This window comes from Heterodontus francisci, chromosome 1, assembly GCF_036365525.1.
Source record: "Heterodontus francisci isolate sHetFra1 chromosome 1, sHetFra1.hap1, whole genome shotgun sequence".
Taxonomy (NCBI): Eukaryota; Metazoa; Chordata; class Chondrichthyes; order Heterodontiformes; family Heterodontidae; genus Heterodontus; species Heterodontus francisci.
Window position 1 is genome coordinate 15900114 of NC_090371.1, and position 25127 is coordinate 15925240.

The following is a 25127-nucleotide window of genomic DNA, read 5'->3' on the forward strand; positions in this document are numbered from 1 at the left end:
AACATACGAATGAAGAGCAAGAGTAAGCCATTCGGTCCCTTCGTGCCTGCTCCTCCATTCTATAAGATCATGGCTGATTCGACTCCACTTTTCCACCTACCCCTCCCTTCCCCCCCCCCCCAGACCCCTTGACTCCCTTGTTAATCAAGAATTTATCTACCTTTGCCTTAAAAATATTCAATGACCCTTTCCTCCACCGCTGTCTGGGGAAGAACGTTCCAAAGATTCTCATCTCTGTCTTCAATGGGCAACCCTTTATTTTTAAACTGTGTCCCCTAGTTCTAGTCTCTCCCACAAGGGGAAACATACTTTCAGCATCCACCCTGTCAAGTCCCCTCAGGATCTTACATGTTTCAATAAAATCACCTCTCGTTCTTCTAAACTCCAGTGGATACAGACCCAACCTGTCCAACCTCTCTCAATAAGTTAACTCCACTTCCATCCCAGGTATCAGTTGAGTGGACCTTCTCTGAAGTGCCTCTAATGCATTTATACCCTTTCTTAAATAAAGAGACCAAAACTGTGCGCAGTACTCCAGATGTGGTCTCGCCAATACCCTATACAACTGTAGAAAAACACTCCTACTATTTTTTTTTTTTTAGAATATTTTTTTTAGAATTAGAATATTACAGCGCAGTACAGGCCCTTCGGCCCTCGATGTTGCGCCGATCATCTGACCTACACTATTCCATTTACATCCATTCTTTCTTTTGGGCCTCCTTATCTCGAGAGACAATGGATACGCGCCTGGAGGTGGTCAGTGGTTTGTGAAGCAGCGCCTGGAGTGGCTATAAAGGCCAATTCTGGAGTGACAGGCTCTTCCACAGGTGCTACAGAGAAATTTGTTTGTTGGGGCTGTTGCACAGTTGGCTCTCCCCTTGCGCCTCTGCCTTTTTTCCTGCCAACTACTAAGTCTCTTCGACTCGCCACAATTTAGCCCTGTCTTTATGGCTGCCCGCCAGCTCTGGCGAATGCTGGCAACTGACTCCCACGACTTGTGATCAATGTCACACGATTTCATGTCGCGTTTGCAGACGTCTTTATAACGGAGACATGGACGGCCGGTGGGTCTGATACCAGTGGCGAGCTCGCTGTACAATGTGTCTTTGGGGATCCTGCCATCTTCCATGCGGCTCACATGGCCAAGCCATCTCAAGCGCCGCTGACTCAGTAGTGTGTATAAGCTGGGGATGTTGGCCGCTTCAAGGACTTCTGTGTTGGAGATATAGTCCTGCCACCTGATGCCAAGTATTCTCCGAAGGCAGCGAAGATGGAATGAATTGAGACGTCGCTCTTGGCTGGCATACGTTGTCCAGGCCTCGCTGCCGTAGAGCAAGGTACTGAGGACACAGGCCTGATACACTCGGACTTTTGTGTTCCGTGTCAGTGCGCCATTTTCCCACACTCTCTTGGCCAGTCTGAACATAGCAGTGGAAGCCTTACCCATGCGCTTGTTGATTTCTGCATCTAGAGACAGGTTACTGGCGATAGTTGAGCCTAGGTAGGTGAACTCTTGAACCACTTCCAGAGCGTGGTCGCCAATATTGATGGATGGAGCATTTCTGACATCCTGCCCCATGATGTTCGTTTTCTTGAGGCTGATGGTTAGGCCAAATTCATTGCAGGCAGACGCAAACCTGTCGATGAGACTCTGCAGGCATTCTTCAGTGTGAGATGTTAAAGCAGCATCGTCAGCAAAGAGGAGTTCTCTGATGAGGACTTTCCGTACTTTGGACTTCGCTCTTAGACGGGCAAGGTTGAACAACCTGCCCCCTGATCTTGTGTGGAGGAAAATTCCTTCTTCAGAGGATTTGAACGCATGTGAAAGCAGCAGGGAGAAGAAAATCCCAAAAAGTGTGGGTGCGAGAACACAGCCCTGTTTCACACCACTCAGGATAGGAAAGGGCTCTGATGAGGAGCCACCATGTTGAATTTACATCCATATGTCTATCCAATGACCACTTAAATGCCCTTATTGCAACGGGAATGGAATATATGACAACATGCCATCTGCCTTCCTAATCATTTGCTGTATCTGCATACCAACTTATTTGATTCATGTACCCGGACACACACATCCCTCTGTACCTCAGAGTTCTGCAATCTCTCTTCATTTAAATAATATGCTGCTTTACTATTCTTCCTCCCAAAATGGATAAGTTCCCATTTTTCCACATTATACTCCATTTCCCAAATTTTTGCCGACTCACTTAACCTATCTGTATCCCTTTGCAAACTCCTTATGTCCTCTTCACAATTTACTATTACTATTCCAATTACTGTTATACTAACCCAGTTAAAATTCCTTAGTGTAGACAAGCGAAAAAGAGAAAATGTTCACTTCTAGGCTGGAATGTCACACATCAATTCCTCTTTTCCCCCTCTGCACAAAATTCCCACGTAAACCAAATTCTCACCTTTACACTCTGACTACATCTCACTCTTGCAAAGTCTGCACTCCGTGCACCCCTCATTCCGTGCGATTTGAAATCCTGACTGCTTTTATAGAGCAGGGGAGAGCTTAAGGTTCCCCCAAGATTAAACTAGCCGGGAATATAAAAACAGATTATAAGATTATGGGGAGGTGGTGGTGCAGTGGTGTTGTCACTGGACTAGTTATCCAAAAGGATGTAGATGCTTTGGAGAGGGTGCAGAGGAGGTTCACCAGGATGTTGCCTGGTATGGAGGGCGCTAGCTATGAAGAGAGGTTGAGCAGATTAGGATTATTTTCATTAGAAAGACGGAGGTTGAGGGGGGACCTGATTGAGGTGTACAAAATCATGAGAGGTATAGACAGGCTGGATAGCAAGAAGCTTTTTCCCAGAGTGGGGGATTCAATTACTAGGGGTCACGAGTTCAAAGTGAGAGGGGAAAAGTTTAGGGGGGATATGCGTGGAAAGTTCTTTACGCAGAGGGTGGTGGGTGCGTGGAACGCGTTGCCAGCGGAGGTGGTAGACGCGGGCACGATAGCATCTTTTAAGATGTATCTAGACAGATACATGAATGGGCAGGAAGCAAAGAGATACAGACCCTTAGAAAATAGGCGACATGTTTAGATAGAGGATCTGGATCGGCACAGGCTTGGAGGGCCGAAGGGCCTGTTCCTGTGCTGTAATTTTCTTTGTTCTTAGCCCAGGCTAATGCTCTGGGGACATGGGTTTGAATCCCACCACGGTAGATGATGAAATTTGAATTAAAAGCTAGTCTAATGGTGACTGTGAAACCATTGTCGATTGTTGTAAAAACTCATCTGATTCACTAATGTCCTTTAGGGACGGACATCTACTGTCCCAACATGTAACTCCAGACCCACAGCAATGTGGTTGACTCTTAAAATGCCCTCTGAAATGGCCGAGCACGCCGCTCAGATCAAGGACAGTTAGGGACAGGCAATAAATGCTGGCCTAGCCAGCGATGCCCATATCCTACAAATGAATTTTTAAAAAGCTGTAAGAACTTTTCCAAGTATATAAGAAGGAGCAGATTAGCTAAAGTAAATGCTGGTCGTTTGGAAGCAGAGACAGGAGGAATTATCATGAGGAAATGGCAGAAACATTGAACAAATATTTTGTGTCTATCTTCACAGTTGAAGGAGTAGCAAGGTGGGAATGTAAGTTGTGAGGAGGAAACAATGTGGCTGCAAAGAGATGTAGACAGATGTACAAGGAAGACAGAAAGTTAGCATGCAGATACAGCCAGCAATAAGGAAGGCAAATGGCATGTTGGCCTTTATTACAAAGGGATTGGAGTAGAAGAATAAAGAAGTCTTGCTACAATTGTATAAGGCTTTGGTGAGACCACACCTGAAATACTGTGTGCAGTTTTGGTCTCTATATCTAAGGAAGCATATACTTCCCTTGGAGACAGTACGGCATAGGTTCACAAGATTGGTCCCTGGGATGAGAGGGCTGTCCAAAGATGAGAGGCTGAGTAAATTGGGTCTATCTTCTCTGGAGTTTAGAAAATGAGAGCTGATGTCATTGAAACATTCAAGATTCTGAAGGGAGTTGACAGGGTAGACACTGAGAGGTTGTTTCCCCTGGCTGTGGAATCTAGAACACGGGGGCACAGTCTCAGGATAAGGGGACGATCGTTTAGAACTGAGATGAGGAGAAATTTCTTCACTCGAAAGGGCTGTGGATGCTTTATCATCAAATATATTTAAGGCTGAGATAGACAGGAATCGAGGAATATGGGGAGTGAGCAGGAAAGTGGAGTTGAAGCCAAAGATCAGCCATGATAGTATTGAATGGTGGAACAAGCCATATAGTCTACCCCTCCTCCTGTTTCTAATGTTCTTATGGCAGAGGGAGAATGGGACATTATTGAGTAGGTGAGGGGGTGTCAGCTGATTGTGAGGATCTGATAGCCAGGTATTGAAAGATTAAGCCTGGTGGGTCAGGAAAACTCTGGTGCAGCTCTTGGCCCTCAAACTGTGTAATAAAGGCTCAATAAAGGTTCCGGCCATGCTCATTGAAACATAAAAAACATTCTTAAGGAGCTTGACAAGCTAGATATTGTTGGGTTCTTTTTCAAAGATATGGAAATATGTTTTCCCTGGCTGGGAAGCCTCGAACGGGAATCATAGTCTCAGAATAAGGGTTTGGCAGGTTGTGAAGCAGGCTTAATGGGCTGTATGGGCTACTTCTGTTCCTATTTCTTATGTTCTTGTCTTCTTTCAACTGCAGATGTTAAAAGTAAAACTTGATTAAAATCCCTCCTTACGCATCCACCTTGTCATAACGGGTTGCTTGACCAACCCTCAACCCACCTCAGTTAAAACCAAAAGTGGGCTGGTTGGGGTCTGGTTTCAATCTTTTCTTCTAATTTTTAATCCCGGCCTGTCGTCTCCTGCACGTGTCCTGGTGAGTTAAAACTACCCCGATGTGTTTTTGTGCTCTATTCTGCTGTAAGTCCATTATAGTGCATAATCAGAGATGTGCAACACTGTATTTCAGAAGATCGTTGGTTCTGTCAACACAAGAGAAAGTAGAGTGCAAGGAATGGAAAAGGGACGAGGGAAATGTCCATTTGAACCGATGCAACCATTTGCAGCAACCTTAGCAGGTAAGTGATTTGAGAAGGAAAGTTTAACCAGGGCCACTGCACCTGAATTTCTAGTCACCCGAGTTCTGCCTTCTTCCTGGAGGGTGGACATTTATGCATTGGTTGAAGACAAGCATTATAATCTTATTTTATTTTATTTTATTTAGAGATACAGCACTGAAACAGGCGCTTCGGCCCACTGAGTCTGTGCCGACCAACAACCACCCATTTATACTAACCCTACAGTAATCCCATATTCCTAGGGGCAATTTACAATGGCCAACTTACCTATCAACCTGCAAGTCTTTGGTTGTGGGAGGAAACCGGAGCACCCGGCGAAAACCCATACGGTCACAGGGAGAACTTGCAAACTCCGCACAGGCAGTACCCAGAATCGAACCCGGGTCCCTGGAGCTGTGAGGCTGCGGTGCGAACCACTGCGCCACTGTGCCGCCCCTAAATTATTATTATGATGCTCCTCTTAGTTGAATAACCTACTGATGCTCACTGTCTAATCTTGCACATGAAGAATGGCCAAAAGAGCAGTGTAGAGGTTGAGAGTGCAGTTAATAAAGCATACAATATCCTGGGCTTCATTAATAGGGGCATAAGAGTACAAGAGCAAGGAAGTTATGTTGAACTTGTACAAGACACTAGTTTGGCTTCAGCAGGAGTATTGTGTCCAGTTCTGGGCACTGCACTTGAGGAAAGACGTGAGGGCATCGGAGTGAATACAGAAAAGATTCACGAGAATGATTCCAGGGATGAGGAATTTCAGTTATGAAGATAGATTGGAGAGGTTAGGACTGTTTTTCTTGGAGAAGAGAGGCTGAGAGGAGATTTGATAGAAGTATTCAAAATTATGAGGTGCCTGGACAGAATAGAGAGGGAGAAACTGTTCCCACTCGTGAAAGGATCGAGAACGAGAGGGCACAGATTTAAAGAGAAGCAAAAGTGACATGAGGAAAACCTTTCTCACACAGCGAGTGGTTACGGTCTGGAATGCGCTGCCTGAGAATGTGGTGGAAGCAGGTTCAATTGAAGCATTCAAAAGGGAATTAGACAGTTATATGAAAAAGGAAGAATGTGCAGGGTTACGGGGAGAAGGTGGGGAAATGGAACTGAGGGAGTTGCTCTTTCAGAGCACTGGCACAGTCACAATGGGCCAAATGGCCTCCTTCTGCTCTGTAACGATTCTGTGATACTAATGAGCAACTGGTTCTTTGAGACACATGCTCAGCAGGAGAAGGTGACTTTGGAGAACATGAGGGAGGAAACGCAACAGAAGAGGAAGCATAAAGACTGTTTCTGTGATCCTGATATGGACCGGTGCCCACAGTTTTCAGCCGTTCATTTTAAGCCATTAATTTTAAAGGGTGGAAAATCATAAGCTGTGAGTTGTAACTTTTTTGTGCTCCCTGCAAGTGCACTTCCTGCTGAGATCCCAGGATGGGCTCCACAGACTAAAGATAGGGTTATAGAGTTATACAGCACAGAAACAGGCCCTTCGGCCCGTCATGTCTGTGCCGGCCATCAAGCACCTAACTATTGTAGTCCCATTTTCCAGCACTTGGCCCGTAGCCTTGCATGCTATGGCGTTTCAAGTTTCTCATCTAAATACTTCTTAAATGTTGTGAGAGTTCTTGCCTCTACCACATCTTCAGGCAGTGCATTCCAACCACCCTCTGAGTGAAAAGATTTTTCCTTAAATCCCCTCTAAACCTCCTGCCCCTTACCTTAAATCTATGGCCCCTGGTTATTGGCCCCTCCGCTAAGGGAAAAAGTCTCTTCCTATCTAACCTATCAGTGCCCCTCATGATTTTGTATACCTCAATCATGTCCCCCCTCATCCTTCTCTGTTCAAAGGAAAACAACCCTAACCTTTCAGTCTCTCTTCATAGCTGAAATGCTCCAGCGCAGGCAACATCCTGGTGAATCTCCTCTGCACTCTCTCTAGTGCAATCACATCCTTCCTATAGTGTGGTGCCCAGAACTGTACACAGTACTCCAGCTGTGGCCTAACTAGCATTTTATACAGCTCCATCATAACCTCCCTGCTCTTATACTCGCCAAAAAAAGCAAGTATCCCATATGCCTTCCTAACCTCCTTATCTACCTGTGCTGCTGCCTTCAGTGATCTGTGGACAAGTACACCAAGGTCCCTCTGACACTCTGTACTTCTTAGGGTCCTACCATCCATTGTATATTCCCTTGCCTTGTTAGTCCTCCCAAAATGCATCACCTCACACTTCTCAGGATTAAATTCCATTTGCCATTGCTCGCCCATATTACCAGCCCATCTATATCTTCCTGTAATCTAAGGCTTTCCTCACTATTTACTATTTATAACACCACCAATTGAATGATGGAAAGGTTGAATTTGATTTATGAAACAAAAAGCAAAATATTGCATGAGTTGGAAATGTGAAGTAAAAGAGAAATATTATAAACACTCAAAAGGTCAGGTAGCATCTGTGGAGAAGGTTAATGCCACATTAACAACTTAAGACTTCAACTACCATTTACTTTTGGACAGCAGGTTCTAGTACAACAACAACATGTATTTGTATAGCGCCTTTAACATAATAAAATCTCCCAAGGCGCTATAAAGCAAAATTTGACACTGAGCCAAATAATAAGATGGTCTAAGAGGTATGTTTTAAGGAGCACCTTAAAGGAGGAAAGAGGCAGAGAGGTTTAGGGAGGGAATTCCAGAGCTTCAATGATGAAGTGATTTAAATCAGGGATGCTGAAGGAGCCAGAAATAGAAGAACACAAGTATAGAAACATAAAAATATAGGAGCAGGAGTAGGCCATTCGGCCCTTTGAGCCTGCACCGCCATTTAATACAATCATGACTGATCATCCAAACTCAGTAACCTGTTCCCACTTTCTCCCCATATCCCTTGATCCCTTTAGCCCCAAGAATTATATCTAACTCTTTCTTGAATATATTTAATGATTTGCGGGTTCAATTCTGGGTACTGCCTGTGTGGAGTTTGCAAGTTCTCCCTGTGTCTGCATGGGTTTCCTCCGGGTGCTCCGGTTTCTTCCCACATGCCAAAGACTTGCAGGTTGATAGGTAAATTGGCCATTATAAATTGCCCCTAGTATAGGTAGGTGGTATGGAAATTGAGGGACAGGTGGGGATGTGGTAGGAGTATGGAATTTGTGTATGATTAGTATAAATGGGTGGTTGATGGTCGGCACAGACTCGGTGGGCCGAAGGGCCTGTTTTAGTGCTGTATCTCTAAATATTTGGCCTCAACTGCTTTCCGTGGTAGAGAATTCCACAGGTTCACCACTCTCTGGGTGAAAAGATTCCTCCTCATCTCAGTCCTAATTGGCTTACCCCTTATTCTTAGACTGTGACCCCTAGTCCTGGACTCCCCCGCCATCAGGAACATCCTTCCTGCATCTAGTCTGTCCAGTCCTGTTAGAATTTTGTTGTTTTCGATGAGATCCTTTCTCATTCTTTTAAACTCTAGTGAATACAAGCCTAATCGACCCAATCTCTCTTCATACTTCAGTCCTGCCATCCCAGGAATCAGTCTGGTGAACCTTCGCTGCACTCCCTCCATAGCAAGAACATCCTTCCTCAGATAAGGAGACCAAAACTGCACACAATACTCCAGATATGGTCTCACCAAGGCCTTGTATAATTGCAGCAAGACATCCTTGCTCCTTTACTCGAATCGTCTGACTATGAAGGCCAACATACCATTTGCCGCCTTAATTGGCTGCTGCACCTGTATCTTGGAGGCTTGTGGGGCTGCAAACTATTATAGAGATAGGGAGGGGAGAGAGAATTGACGATTTGGAAACAAGAATGTGAATTTTAAAATCAAGGCGTTGTTTAACCGAGAGCCATGTAGGTCAGTGAGCACAGGGGGAATGGGTGAAGGGGACTTGATGCAAGTTAAGACATGGGCAGCAGAGTTTTGAATAACCAAGTTTATGATAGGTAGAATGTGGAATGCCAGAAGTGTGTTGGAATAGTCAAGTCTACAGGTACCAAAGGCATGGATGAGGGTTTCAACAGCAGATGAGCTGAGGCAGGGTGAAGTCAGATGATGTTTGAGTCATACAGCACTGAAACAGGCCCTTCGGCTCGCCAAGTTTGTGCTGATCAGCCACCCATTTATACTAATTCTACATTAATGCCATGTTTCCCACCACCTCCCCACCTTCCCTCAATTCTCCTACCATCTACCTAGACTGGGGGAAATTTACGATGGCCAATTTACCTATCAACCTGAAAGTCTTTGGCTGTGGGAGGAAACCGGAGCACCCGGCGGAAACCTACGCAGTCACAGGGAGAACTTGCAAACTCCGCACAGGCAGTACCCAGATTGCTGGAGCGGTGAGGCTAATCACTCCACCACTGTGCCGCCCTAGTTAGATGTCAGAGGTAAAAATAGGCGGTCTTAGTGATGGTGCAGATATGTGGTTAGAAGCTCATCTCGGTCGCACCAAGGTTGCCAATAGCCTGATTCAGCCTCAGACACTTAACAGGGAGAAGGGTGGAGGCGGCTACAGAATGGAGTTTGTTGTGGGGACTGAAGACAATGGTTTCAGTCTTCTCGATGTTTAATTGGTGGAAATTTCTGCTTGTCCAGTACTGAATGTTGGAGAAGCAGTCTGACAATTTAGAGACAGTGGAGGGGTTGAGAAAGGTAGTGGTGAGGTAGAGCTAGGTCTTGCCAGCATTTGGAAACTGACACTGTATGTTTGGATAATGTTGCCTAGGAGCAGCATGTAGATGAGAAATAATGGTCCAAGAATAGATTCTTGGAGGATACTTACCTCTACCTCTGCCATGATTCTGTAGCCATTCACACATCCTCTGGACATATTTTTTGTTACTCTAATTTCTCTCATTATCACCTCTTTTTGCCCAGGTTCATCCTGAGCAGCTGCCTAACACAAGGCCTCTTTGCTCTACGGACTGTTTAGATTAGATTAGATTAGAGATACAGCACTGAAACAGGCCCTTCGGCCCACCGAGTCTGTGCCGAACATCAACCACCCATTTATACTAATCCTACATTCCTACCAAACATCCCCACCTGTCCCTATATTTCCCTACCACCTACCTACACTAGTGACAATTTATAATGGCCAATTTACCTATCAACCTGCAAGTCTTTTGGCTTGTGGGAGGAAACCGGAGCACCCGGAGAAAACCCACGCAGACACAGGGAGAACTTGCAAACTCCACACAGGCAGTACCCGGAATCGAACCCGGGTCCCTGGAGCTGTGAGGCTGCAGTGCTAACCACTGCGCCACTGTGCCGCCTGTTGCCAGGGATGCACACCAAGACAAACATTAACTGCTGTTGGAAGGCCAGCAACTCAGTGAAGGACTCTCTTTGGTTGCCTGAAACCTGCGAACATACTAATTCGGAGCAGAAGTAGGCCATTCGGCCCCTTTAGCCTTCTCCGCCATTCAATAAGATCATAGCTGATCTGTTTGTGTCTTGAATTCCACACTCCCATCTACCCCAACAACCTTGATTCCCTTACTGAACAAGAATCTATCTACATCCGCCTCAAAAATATTCAATGACCCTGCTGCCACCACCACCACCTGAGGCAGAGAGTTCCAAAGTCGCACAACCCTCTGAGAGAAAAATTTTCTCCTCATCTCTGTCCTAAAAAGGCAATCTATAATTTGAAAACAGTGTCCCCTAGTTCTGGACTGACCGACTGAGGAAACATCCTTTCCACATCCACCTTGTCAAGACCATTCAGGATCTTATATACTTCAATCGAGTCTCCCCTCACTTTTCCAAACGCCAGTGAAAATAAGCCCAGTCTGTCCAACCTCTTCTCATAAGACAACCCGCTCATTCCAAGTATCAATCTAGTAAACTTCCTCTGAACCGCCTCCAACGCATTTACATCCTTCCTTAAATAAGGAGACCAAAACTGCACACAGTATTTGAGATGTGGTCTCGCCAATGCCCTGTGTAACTGAAGCATCACATCCTTACTTTTATTTTCAATTTCTCTCTTAATAAAGCCTTTAGTCTTCTTTATGACTTGCTGTACCTGCATACTAGCACTTTGTGACTCATGCACCTAGATCCTGCTGCACCTCAGAATTCTGCAGTTGTTCTCCGTTTAAGTAATACTCTGCTTTTTTTATTCTTCCTGCCAAAGTGAACAACTTCACATTTTCCCACATTATACTTCATTTGCCAGATTTTTGCCTGCTCGCAACCTACCTATATCAGTCTGCAACCTCTTTATGTCCTCTTCACAACATACTTTCATGACTATTTTTGTGTCATCTGCAAATTTAGCTACCAAGCCATCGCTCCCCTCATCTAAGTCATTGATATAAATTGTAAAATGTTGAGGCCCCAGCACAGACCCCTGCAGGACTCCACTCATCACATCCTGCCACTCAGAAAAGGACCCATTTATGCATACTCTCTGTTTTCTGACAGTTTGCCAATCTTCTATCCATGCTAATATATTATCCCCTACATCATGAGCTCCTACTTCGTGCAATAACCTTGTCAAATGTCTTCTGGAAATCCAAGTACAGTACATCAACAGGCTCCCCTTTATCCACAGCGCATGTTACTCCTTCAAAGAAGTAATGCAAGGAGCTGTCCAAGACCAAGTGTTGCAGACTGACACATTGCAAGGTCCAGAACTGCATGCTGAGAGATGCATTGAAGCTTGGTGCAGCTGCCATAAAGGCTCAGTGGGGAAGCTTCACAGTTTAGTGCCCTCCTGCCACAGTATATGAAGGCCTGGAGCCAGTGTAAAACTCCTTGGGCTTTATGTATCAGAAAATGTTTAAATACAATATAAATGTAGGTGCAATCTGCTTTGTAAGTGCTTTTAATCATCTTCTGTCCTCCATCTCTTCACAAATCTCTCCTTTTCCTTTCCTCGCCCCCTTGTCCTCCTTATAAACTGTTCATCTGTAGTGTAGTACTATAGAAACATGGTAAGATTTATGGCACAGAAGGAGGCCATTCGGCCCCTCATGTCCATGCCAACTGAAAAAGAACTATCCAGCTTAATCCCACCTTCCAGCCCATGGTCAGGTTGCAGCACCTGAAATTCACATTCAGGTATTTTTCTTAAATGTGATGAGGGTTTCTGTCTCTACCTCTCTTTCATGCAATAAGTTCCAGACCCCCACCACCCTCTGGGTAAAAAAAAATCCTCCTTAATTCCCCTCTAATCGTAGAGTGATACAGCACTGAAACAGGCCCTTCGGCCCACCGAGTCTGTGCCGACCAACAACCACCCATTTATACTAATCCTACATTAACCCCATATTTCCTACCACATCCCCACCATTCTCCTACCACCTACCTACACTAGGGGCAATTTACAATGGCCAATTTACCTATTAACCTGCAAGTCTTTGGCTGTGGGATGAAACTGGATCACCCAGCAGAAACCTACACTGTCACAGGGAGAACTTGCAAACTCCGCTCAGGCAGTACCCAGAACAGAATCCGGGTTGCTGGAGCTGTGAGGCTGGGGTGCCAACCACTGTGGCATCGTTCCATCCTTCCATCAATTACTTTAAATCTATGCCCCCTGGTACTGACATCTCTGCTAATGGAAATAAGTCTATACTATCCATGCTGCTCCCTTCATAATTTTACACACCTCAATTAAATCTCCTCTTAGCCTCCTCTGCTCCAGAGAAAACAAATACAGCCTATCCAATCTTTACTGCTCCTGTACTCAAATCCTCTAACACACCATTAGCCTTCCTAATTCCTTGCTGCAGCTGCATGTTAGCTTTCAGTGACTTATTGACAAGGACATCCTTTGTACATCTACACTTTCTAATCTATTACCATTTAAGAAATACTCTGCACAACTGTTCCTCCTACCAAAGTGGATAACTTCACATTTTTCCACTATATATTCCATCTGCCATGTTCTTGCCCACTCCCTTAGTCTGTCTGAGTCCCCTTGAAGCCTCTTTGCATCCTCCTCACAAGATGGATGTAGAATATGTGTGTCATCTGCAAACTTGGAAATACTACATTTGGTCCCCACATCCAAATCATTGATATATATTATGAATAGCTGGGGCCCAAGCACTGATCCCTGCGGTACCCCATTAGTCACAGCCTGCCAACGTGAGAATGACCCGTTTATTCCTACTCTCTGCTTTCTGCCTGTTAACCAATTCTTAATCCATACCAGTATATTACCTCCTATCCCATGTGCTTTAATTTTGCTAACCAATCTCCTCTGGGGACTTTATCAAAGGCCTTCTGAAAATTCAAGTATACCACGCCCACTGACTCCCCTTTATCAATTCTGTTAGTAACATCCTCAAAAACCTCTAACGCGTTCATCAAACATGATTTCCCATTCATAAATCCATGTTGACTATGCCCAATCAGATCATTATTATCCAACTGTCCATTTATCACATCCTTTAGATTAGATTCTAGCATTTTCTCAAAGACTGTTGTAAGACTAACAGGTCTGTAGTTCCCTGTTTTCTCTCTCCCTCCCTTCTTAAATAGTGGGATGACATTTGCCACCTTCCAATCTGCAGGAACCGCTCCAGAATCTATAGAATTTTGGAAGGTGATCACCAATGTATCCACTATCTCCAAAGCTACCTCTTTCAACACTCTGGGATGTAGAATATCAGGTCCTGGGGACTTATCAACCTTCAGCCCCATTAATTTCTCCAATATAACCTTATTCATACTAATTTCCTTCAATTCCTCATTCCCCTTAATCTCTTGGATCTCTAATTCTGGGAGATTTCTTGTATCTTCCTCAGTGAAGACAGACACAGAGTAATCATTTATCTTCTCTGTCATTTCTCTATTCCCCATTATAAATTCTCCTGACTCAGCCTGTAATGGACACACATTTGTCTTAGCCAAACGTTTCCTTTTTACAAACCTGTAGAAGCTTTTACAATCTGTTTTTATATTTTTTGCCAGCTTGCATTCATATTCTGTTCCCCCTTTCGTTATCAGTTTCTTCATCCTCCTTTGCTGTATTCAAAAGTTCTCCCGATCTTCAGGTTTACGACTATTTCTGGCAACTTTACATAGGCCTTTTCTTTTAATCTTATACAACCCTTAACATCCTTTGTTATCCACAGTTGACTGCCTTTACTTTTGGGGTTTTTGTGCCTTGAAGGAATGTATAGTTGCTGTAAACTATGTAATATTTCTTTAAAGACTATCCATTGCCTATGTACTGTCATATCTTTTAATGTATTTTCCCAATCCACTTCAGCCAATTTGCCCCTCATACCGTCATAATTTCCTTTGTTCAAATTTAACACCTTGGCTTCAGATTGAACAACCTGACTTTCACACATAATGTAAAATTTTATCATATTATGGTCACTGATCCCTAAAGGTTCTTTTACAGCAAGATTATTAATTAGCCCTTTCTCATTACATAATACTCGATCTAAAATAACGTAATCAGTCTAACAAGTGTAGCGTAACCTACCTGCTCTTATACTTTGTGCCTTGGCCAATAAAAGAAGATATCCCATATGCCGCCTTAACCTGCTTCTCGAATTGTCCTGCTACCTTCAGGCATCTGTAGACGCACACTCCAAGGTTCCTCTGCGCTTTTCAGAATTTTTGTTGTGTATTCACTTGCCTTGTTTGTCCTCCCCAACTGGATTACCTGACACTTCTCTGGATTGAATTCCATTTGCCACTTTTCTGCCCATTGATACCTTCCTGCAGTCTATCTTTCTTCCTCACTAATAACCGCACAGACACTTTGTTAATTTGGATTTCTAGCACCCACAGTGTTTTGCTCTTTTGAGTTTGATATGTTCTCTTTTATTACTCGTGATGAATACAGGCAGCATGAATGTGGTGTTTGGTGGTTGTGTGACTCTGTTTTTATTTCTTTCCTTTGTGCATTTGCTTTTAGATGGATTGCTATATGCAGCGACGGCGACTGATTTTCAGGGCAAGGATCCGGCTGTGGTCAAAAGCATGGGACCGCAAGAAAAGATCCGCACGGAAGATTCTGTCAAATGGCTGAGTGGTGAGATTTGGTGTTTGTATTCTACATTCACTCCGCACGATAGTGCCAAAGTTAACAAGAATATTCCAGAAGAGCAGGGTGAATCAAGGTGTTGAAGCTTCTTGATGTCAGTCCTCGTATCTCTTTACATGGCTCAAAATTTCTCAATTTTTGTCTGATAATGCTCCTCTGAAATGTCTTGGAACATGTTAAAGGTGCTGTATTAATGCAGGTTATTGTTGTGGAATCAAGAATCATTGGTTTGGGATGGCTGAATGTTGGATTTTAAAAGTTAGTCGAGCAGAGGAGGGAGAGAAGACAGAGAGATAAGCATTTCTACTGTTTTGATCTCCTGCAAAAGTTAGTTAGCGTAAGAGATGGTGCACCAAGACCTTTATTTCAAAACAATGAGAGGTACAGAGAAGGAAGAGTGTGAGGAACTGCCTATTTGAAGCTTAGAGAGAGACAGAAGGGAATAAAAATAGAATTTGCAAGGGCAATTAGGGATGGGCACTAAATGATGGCCTTGTTTTTTTTATTCGTTCATGGGCTGTGGGCGTCGCTGGCTAGGCCAGCATTTATTGCCCATCCCTAATTGTTCTTGAGAAGGTGTTGGTGAGCTGCCATCTAGAGCTGCTGCAGTCCTTGGGGTGTAAGTACACCAAGAGTTCCAGGATTTTGATCCAGCGATAGTGAAGGAACAGCGATATAGTTCCAAGTCAGGATGGTGTGTGGCTTGTAGGGGAATTTGCAGGTGGTGATGCTCCCATGCACTTGCTGCCCTTGTCCTTCTAGATGATAGAGGTTGTGGGTTTGGAAGGTGCGTTCGAAGGGGCCTTGGTGAGTTGCTGTAGTGCATCTTGTAGATGGTATACATTGCTGCCACTGTGCGTCGGTGGTAAAGGGCGTGAATGTTGAAGGTGGTAGGTGGGGTGCCAGTCAAGCGGGCTGCTTTGTCCTGGATGGTGTCCAGCTTCTTGAGTGTTGCTGGAGCTGCACCCATCCAGGCAAGTGGAGAGTGTTGCATCACACTCCTGACTTGTATCTTGTAGATGGTGGACAGGCATTGGGGAGTCAGGAGGTGAGTTACTTGCCGCAGAAATCTCAGCGTCTGACCTGCTCTTGTAGCCACAGTATTTATGTGGCTAGTCCAGTTCAGTTTCTGGTTAATGGTAAACACCAGGATGTTGATATGGGGAGATAAAAAAAGGAGACTAGCAAAAGTAACTGTTGGTTCTTCAGAGGCAAAAACAAGAGATTTTATCGTTTGGAAAGAGAAAATGACACAGATGTTAGAACATAGAACACAGAACATTACAGCGCAGTACAGGCCCTTCAGCCCTCGATGTTGCGCCGACCATCTGACCTACACTATTCCATTTTCATCCATATGTCTATCCAATGACCACTTAAATGCCCTTAAAGTTGGCGAGTCTACTACTGTTGCAGGCAGGGCGTTCCACGCCCCTACTACTCTCTGTGTAATGAAACTACCTCTGACATCTGTCCTATATCTGTCACCCCTCAACTTAAAGCTATGTCCCCTCGTGTTTGCCATCACCATCCGAGGAAAAAGGCTATCACTATCCACCCTGTCCAACCCTCTGATTATCTTATATGTCTCTATTAAGTCACCTCTTCTCCTCCTTCTCTCTAACGAAAACAACCTCAAGTCCCTCAGCCTTTCCTCGTAAGACCTTCCCTCCATACCAGGCAACATCCGAGTAAATCTCCTCTGCACCTTTTCCAAAGCTTCCACATCCTTCCTATAATGCGGTGACCAGAACTGCACGCAATACTCCAGGTGCGGTCTCACCAGAGTTTTGTACAGCTGTAGCGTGACCTCGTGGCTCCTAAACTCGATCCCCCTACTAATAAAAGCTAACACACCATATGCCTTCTTAACAGCTCTATTAACCTGGGTGGCAACTTCAGGGATTTATGTACCTGGACACCAAGATCTCTCTGCTCATCTACACTACCAAGAATCTTCCCATTAGCCCAGTATTCTGCAATCCTGTTACTCCTTCCGAAGTGAATCACCTCACACTTTTCCGCATTAAACTCCATTTGCCATCTCTCAGCCCAGGTCTGCAGCCTATCTATGTCCCTCTGTAACCTACAACATCCTTCGGCACTATCCACAACTCCACCGACCTTCGTGTCATCCGCAAATTTACTAACCCACCCTTCTACACCCTCATCCAGGTCATTTATAAAAATGACAAACAGCAGTGGCCCCAAAACAGATCCTTGCGGTACACCACTAGTAACTAAACTCCAGGATGAACATTTACCATCAACCACCACCCTCTGTCTTCTTTCAGCTAGCCAATTTCTGATCCAAAGCACTAATTCACCTTCAATCCCATACTTCTGTATTTTCTGCAATAGCCTACCGTGGGGAACCTTATCAAACGCCTTACTGAAATCCATATCGACCACATCCACGGCTTTACCCTCATCCACCTGTTTGGTCACCTTGTCAAAAAACTCAGTAAGGTTTGTGAGGCACAACCTACCCTTCACAAAACCGTGCTGACTATCGCTAATGAACTTATTCTTTTCAAGATGATTATAAATCCTATCTCTTATAACCTTTTCCAACATTTTACCCACAACCGAAGTAAGGCTCACAGGTCTATAATTACCAGGGCTGTCTCTACTCCCCTTCTTGAACAAGGGGACAACATTTGCTATCCTCCAGTCTTCCGGCACTATTCCTGTCGACAATGACGACATAAAAATCAAGGACAAAGGCTCTGCAATCTCCTCCCTGGCTTCTCAGAGAATCCTAGGATAAATCCCATCTGGCCCAGGGGACTTATCTATTTTCACACTTTCCAAAATTGCTAACACCTCCTCCTTGTGAACCTCAATCCCATCTAGCCTAGTAGGCTGTATCTCAGTATTCTTTCTCCACTGTAAATACTGACGAAAAATATTCATTTAACACTTCCCCTATCTCCTCCGATTCCACACACAACTTCCCACTACTATCCTTGCTTGGCCCTAACCTATCTCTAGTCATTCTTTTATTCCTGATATACCGATAGAAAGCCTTAGGGTTTTCTTTGATCCTATCCGCCAATGACTTCTCGTGTCCTCTCCTTGCTCTTATCTCTCCCTTTAGATCCTTCCTGGCTAGCTTGTAACTCTCAAGCGCCCTAACTGATCCTTCACGTCTCATCCTAACATAAGCCTTCTTCTTCCTCTTGACAAGCTCTTCAACTTCTTTAGTAAACCACGGCTCCCTCGCTCGACAACTTCCTCCCTGCCTAACAGGTGCATACTTATCAAGGACACGCAGTAGCTGCTCCTTGAATAAGCTCCACATTTCAATTGTGCCCATCCCCAGCAGTTTCCTTCCCCATCCTACGCATCCTAAATCTTGCCTAATCGCATCATAATTTCCTTTCCCCCAGCTATAATTCTCGCCCTGCTGTATATGCCTGTCCCTGCCCATCGCTAAGGTAAACCTAACCGAATTGTGATCACTATCACCAAGGTGCTCACCAACTTCTAAATCTAACACCTGGCCAGGTTCATTACCCAGTACCAAATCCAATGTGGCATCGCCCCTGGTTGGCCTGTCTACATACTGTGTCAGAAAACCCTCCTGCACACACTGGACATAAACAGACCCATCTAAAGTACTCGAACTATAGTATTTCCAGTCAATATTTGGAAAGTTAAAGTCCCCCATAACCACTACCCTGTTACTCTCGCTCCTGTCAAGAATCATCTTTGCTATCCTTTCCTCTACATCTCTGGAACTATTTGGAGGCCTATAGAAAACTCCCAACAGGGTGACCTCTCCTCTCCTGTTTCTAACCTCTGCCCAGACTACCTCAGTAGACGAGTCCTCAAACGTCCTTTCTGCCGCTGTAATACTTTCCTTGATTAACAATGCCACACCCCCCCCTCTTTTACCCTCTTCTCTGTTCTTAGTGAAACATCTAAATCCCGGAACCGGCAACATCCATTCCTGTCCCTGCTCTACCCATGTCTCTGAAATGGCCACAACATCGAGATCCCAGGTACCAACCCATGCTGCAAGCTCACCCACCTTATTCCGGATGCTCCTGGCGTTGAAGTAGACACATTTTAAACCAAGCTCTTGCTTGCCAGTGCCCTCTTGTGTCCTTATAGCCTTATCCCTGACCTCACTTCTCTCAACATCCTGCACACTGGAACTACAATTTAGGTTCCCATCCCCCTGTTGAATTAGTTTAAACCCCCCCGAAGAGCACTAGCAAATCTCCCCCCCAGGATATTGGTACCCCTCTGGTTCAGGTGAAGACCATCCTGTTTGTAGAGGTCCCACCTACCCCAGAAAGAGCCCCAATTATCCAGGAAACCAAAACCCTCCCTCCTACATCATCCCTGCAGCCACGTGTTCAACTCCTCTCTCTCCCTATTCCTCACTTCGCTAGCACGTGGCACGGGCAACAACCCAGAGATTACAACTCTGTTTGTACTCGCTCTAAGCTTCCACCCTAGCTCCCTGAATTTCTGCCTTAAATCCCCATCTCTCTTCCTACCTATGTCGTTGGTGCCTATGTGTACCACGACTTGGGGCTGCTCCCCCTCCCCCTTGAGGATCCCAAAAACACGATCCGAGACATCACGTACCCTGGCACCTGGGAGGCAACACACCAACCGTGAGTCTCTCTCGTTCCCACAAAACCTCCTATCTGTTCCCCTAACTATGGAGTCCCCAATGACTAATGCTCTGCTCCTCTTGCCCCTTCCCTTCTGAGCAACAGGGACAGACTCTGCGCCAGAGACCTGTATCCCATTGCCTACGCCTGGTAAGTCGTCTCCCCCAACAGTATCCAAAATGGTATACCTGTTGTTGAGGGAAACGGCCACAGGGGATCCCTGCACTGCCTGCTGGTTCCCTCTCCTTCCCCTGACGGTAACCCATCTACCTTCTTCTTTTACCTGAGGTGTGACTGCCTCCCGATAACTCCTCTCAATAATCCCCTCCGCCTCCCGAATGATCTGAAGTTCCTCCAGCTCCAGTTCCCTAACGCGGTCCTCGAGGAGCTGGAGCTGGGTGCACTTCCCGCAGATGCAGTCAGCAGGGACACCCTTGGCGACCCTTACCTCCCACATTCTGCAGGAGGAACATTCGACAAATATTTTTTTTGTCTTCACAGAAGACACAAATTACATACCAGAAATAGGGAATAATCAAGGAGCTAGTAAGGTAAATGAATAAAATAAGTGAAGATTTTAAAATGCTGGGTTTTTTAATTTGCAGAAGGGATGTGGGCATTGCTGGCAACAACAGCATTTACTTCCCCATCCCTATTTTCCCTTCAGGTGGTGGTGGTGAGCTGTCTTGAATCCCATAGTTTTGTTAGGGAGGGATTTTGAACCAGTGTCAATGAAGGAATGGTGATATATTTCCAAGTCCAGATGGTGCATGACTTGGAGGGAAACTGCAGCTGTGATCCCATGCGCCTGCTGTCCTCCTTCTTCTAGGTGGCAAAGGTCCTTGGTTTCCGAGGAGCTTTTGGTGAACTTTTGCAGTGCAACTTGTAGATGCTGCCACTGTGCACTGGTGGTGGAGGAAGTGAATGTTTGCCGATGGGTGCCAATCAAGCGGGATGCTTTGTCCTGGATGGTGTCGAGCTTCTTGAGTGTTGTTGGAGCAGCACCCATCCAGGCAAGTGGAGCGTATTCCATCAGACTCCTGACTTGTGCCTTGTAGATGGTAGACAGGCTTTGGGGAGTCAGGAGATGAGTTACTCGACGTAGGATTCCTAGCCTCTGACCTGCTCTTGTAGCTATGGTATTTGTATGGCTGCTCCAGTTCAGTTTCTGGTCAATGGTAGCCCCTAGGATGTTGATAGTGGGGTATTCAGCGATCTCAATGCCATTGAATGTCAAGGGGAGATGGTTAGGTTCTCTCTTGTTGGAGATGGTCAATGCCTGGCACTTGTGTGGCACGAATGTTACTTGCCATTATCAGCCCAAGCCTGGATATTGTCCATGTCTTGCTGCATTTCTGCACGGACTGCTTCAGTATCTGAGGAGTCATGAATGGTGCTGAACATCCTACAATCATCAGTGAACATCCCCACTTCTGACCTTATGATTGAAGGAAGGTCATTGATGAAACAGCTGAAGATGGTTGGGCCTAGGACACTACCCTGAGGAATGCCTGCAGTGATGTCCTGGAGCTCAGATGATTGACCTCCAACAACCACAACCATCTTCCTTTGTGCTAGGTATGACTCCAACCAACGGAGAGTTTTCCCCGATACCTTATTGACTTCAGTTTTGCTAGGGCTCCTGAATGCCATACTGGGTCAACTGCTGCCTTGATGTCAAGGGCACTCACTCTCACCTCACCTCGTGAGTTCTGTTCTTTTGTCCATGTTTGAACCAAGGCTGTAATGAGGTCAGGAGCTGAGCGTCCCTAGCGGAACCCAAACTGAGCGTCACTGAACAGGTTATTGCTAAGCAAGTGTCACTTGATAGCACTGTTGATGACACCTTGCATCACTTTACTGATGATTGAGAGCAGACTGATAGGACGATAATTGGCTGGATTGGACTTGTTCTGCTTTTTGTGTACAGGACATACCTGGGCAATTTTCTACATTGCCGGGTTGATGCCAGTGTTGTAGCTATACTGGAACAGCTTGGCTAGGGGCACGGCAAGTTCTGGAGCACAGGTCTTCAGTGCTATTGCCGGAATATTGTCAGGGCCTATAGCCTTTGCAGTATCCAGTGCTTTCAGTTGTTTCTTGATATCACGTGGAGTGAATCAAATTGGCTGAAGTCTAGCATCTGTGATGCTGGGGACTTCAGGAGGAGGCCAAGATGAATCATCAACTCGGCACTTCTGGCTGAAGATTGTTGCAAATGCTTCAGCCTTATCTTTCGCATTGATGTGCTGGACTCCTCCATCATTGAGGATGGGGAAATTTGTGGAGCCACCTCTTCCAGTTTGTTGTTTAAGTGTCCACTACCATTCACGGCTGGATGTGGCAGGATTACAGAGCTTAGATCTGATCCGTTGGTTATGAGATCGCTTAGCTCTCTCTATCGCAGGCTGCTTATGCAGTTTGGCACGCAAGTAGTCCTCTGTTGTAGCTTCACCAGGTTGACACCTAATTTTGAGGAATGCCTGGTGCTGCTCCTGGCATTCTTCATTGAACCAGGGTTGGTCTCCTGGCTTGATGATAATGGTAGAGTGGGGGATTCTGAGCATGAGGTTACAGATTGTGGTTGAGTACAATTCTTCTGCTGCTGATGGCCCACAGCGCATGATGGATGTCCAGTTTTGCATTGCTAGATCGGTTCAATCTATCCCATTTAGCACAGTGATAGTGCCACACAACACGATGGACGGTATCCTCAATGTGAAGGTGGAACTCCATAAGAGCTGTGCGGTGGTCACTCCTACCAATACTGTCATGGACAGATGCATCTGCGGCAGGCAGATTGGTGAGGACGAGGTCAAGTACGTTTTTCCCTCTTGTTGGTTCCCTCACCACCTGCCGCAGACTCAGTCTAGCAGCTATGTCCTTTGGTACTCGGCCAGCTCGGTCAGTAGTGGTGCTACCGAGCCACTCTTGTTGATGGACATTGAAGTCCCTCTCCCAGAGTACATTCTGCGCCCTTGTCACCCTCAGTGCTTCCTCCAAGTCGTGTTCAACGTGGAGGAGTACTGAGTCATCAGCTGAGGGAGGGCGGTAGGTGGTAATCAGCAGGAGGTTTCCTTGCCCGTGTTTGACCTGATGCCATGAGACTTCATGAGGTTCGGAGTCGATGTTGAGGGCTCCCAGGGCAACTCCCTCTCTACTGTATACCACTGTGCTGCCACCTCTGCTGGGTCTGTCCTGCCGGTGGGACAAGACATGCCCGTGGATAGTGATGGCAGTGTCTGGGATATTGGAAGGTATGATTCCGTGAGTATGACTGTGTCAGGCTGTTGCTTGACTAGTCTTTGGGACAGCTCTCCCAACTTTGGCTTAGGCCCCCAGATGTTAGTAAGGAGGACTTTGCAAGGTTGACAGTGCTGGGTTTGCTGTAGTTGTTTCCGATGCCTAGGTCGATGCCGGGTGGTCTGTCCGGTTTCATTCCTTTTTATTGACTTTGTAGTGGTTAGATACAACTGAGTGACTTGCTAGGCCATTTCAGAGGGCATGTAAGAGTCAAACAAATATTTCTGTGGGTCTGGAGTCACATGTAGGCCAGACCAGGTAAGGACAGCAGATTTCCTTCCCTAAAGGACATTAGTGAACCAGATGAGTTTTTACAACAATCGACAGTGGTTTCATGGCCATCATTAGACTAGCTTTTTTTTAAATTCCAGGTTTTTTTATTAATTGAATGCAAATTCCACCTTCTGTGGTGAGGTTCAAACCCATGTCCCCAGAGTAATACCCTGGGTCTCTGGTTTACGAGTCCAGTGACATCAGTGGTAAGAGCTAGTTGAGGTGATGGTCCATAGCCTATCAGATAACATGGAAGAGGATTGGCTCATTTGCTATTTTCTTGCAATTCTGTTGGGGTAGTGGATAAACATAGAAACATACAAAATAGGAGCAGGAGTAGGCCATTCGGCCCTTCGAGCCTGCTCCGCTATTCATTCTGATCATGGCTGATCATCCAACTCAGTAGGCTGTTCTGGCTTTCGCCCCATATCCTTTGATCCCTTTAGACCCAAGAGCTATATCTAACTCCTTTTTGAAAACATACAATGTTTTGGCCTCAACTGCTTTCTGTGGTAGCGAATTCCACAGGCTGATCACTCTCTGGGTGGAGAAAATTCTCCCCATCTCAGTCCTGAAAGCTTTATCCGGTATCCTTAAACTGTGACCCCTGGTTCTGGACTCCCCCACCATTGGGAACATCCTTCCTGCATCTGCCCTGTCAAATCCTGTTAGAATTTTATAGGTTTCTGTGAGATCCCCCCTCACGCTTCTGAACTCCAGCGAATATAATCCTAACCGACTCAATCTCTCCTCATACGTCAGTCCTGCCATCCCAGGAATCAGTCTGGTAAACCTTCGCTGCACTCCCTCTATAGCAAGAACATCCTTCCTCAGATAAGGAGACCGAAATAGCACACAATATTCCAGGTGTGGTCTCACCAAGGCCCTGTATAATTGCAGCAAGACATCCTTGCTTCTGTACTCGAATCCTCTCGCTATGAAGGCCAACATACCATTTGCCTTTTTTACCGCCTGTTGCACCTGCATGCTTACCTTCAGCGACTGGTGTACGAGAACACCCAGGTCTCGTTGCATATTCCCCTCTCTCAGTTTATTGCCGTTCAGATAATAATCTGCCTTCCTGTTTTTGCTACCAAAGTGGAGAACCTCACATTTATCCACATTATACTGCATCTGCCACGCGTTAGTCCACTCACTCAACTTGTCCAAATCACCCTAAAGCCTCTCTGCATCCTCCTCACAACTCACCCTCCCACCCAGTTTTGTGTCATCGGCAAATTTGGAGATATTACATTTAGTTCCCTCGTCTAAATCATTAATGTATATTGTGAATAGCTGGGGTCCTAGCACCAATCCCTGCGGTACCTCACTAGTCACTGCCTGCCATTCAGAAAAAGACCCATTTATCCCTACTCTTTGTTTCCTGTCCGCCAACCAATTTTCTATCCATCGCAATACACTACCCCCAATCCCATGTGCTTTAATTTTACATGCCAATCTCTTATGTGGGACTTTGTCGAAAGCCTTCTGAAAGTCCAAATAAACCACATCCACTGGCTCCCCTTCATCAACTCTACTAGTTACATCCTCGAAGAATTCTAGTAGAGTTGTCATGCATGATTTCCCTTTTGTAAATCCATGCTGACTCTGCCCGATTCTACCACTGTTCTCTCAGTACTCTACTATGAAATCTTTGATAATGGACTCTAGAATTTTCCTCAGTACTGACGTCAGGCTGACTGATCTATAATTCCCTGCTTTCTCTCTACCTCCCTTTTTAAATAGTGGGGTTACATTAGCTACCTTCCAATCTGTAGGAACTGTTCCAGAGTCTATAGAATCTTGGAAGATGACCTCCAATGCATCCAC

At 45.5% G+C, this 25127-nt stretch overlaps 1 protein-coding gene across 1 annotated transcript in view; it reads left to right on the forward strand.

Moving 5' to 3' along the window:
• The window catches only part of sema4f (sema domain, immunoglobulin domain (Ig), transmembrane domain (TM) and short cytoplasmic domain, (semaphorin) 4F), a 314213-nt gene that overhangs the window by 145513 nt on the left and 143573 nt on the right, over positions 1-25127 (forward strand). The window contains exons 5-6 of the mRNA XM_068028690.1: positions 4959-5067; positions 14962-15078. Coding sequence (XP_067884791.1) covers positions 4959-5067; positions 14962-15078 — 226 coding nt within the window. The remainder of the gene's footprint in view (positions 1-4958; positions 5068-14961; positions 15079-25127) is intronic.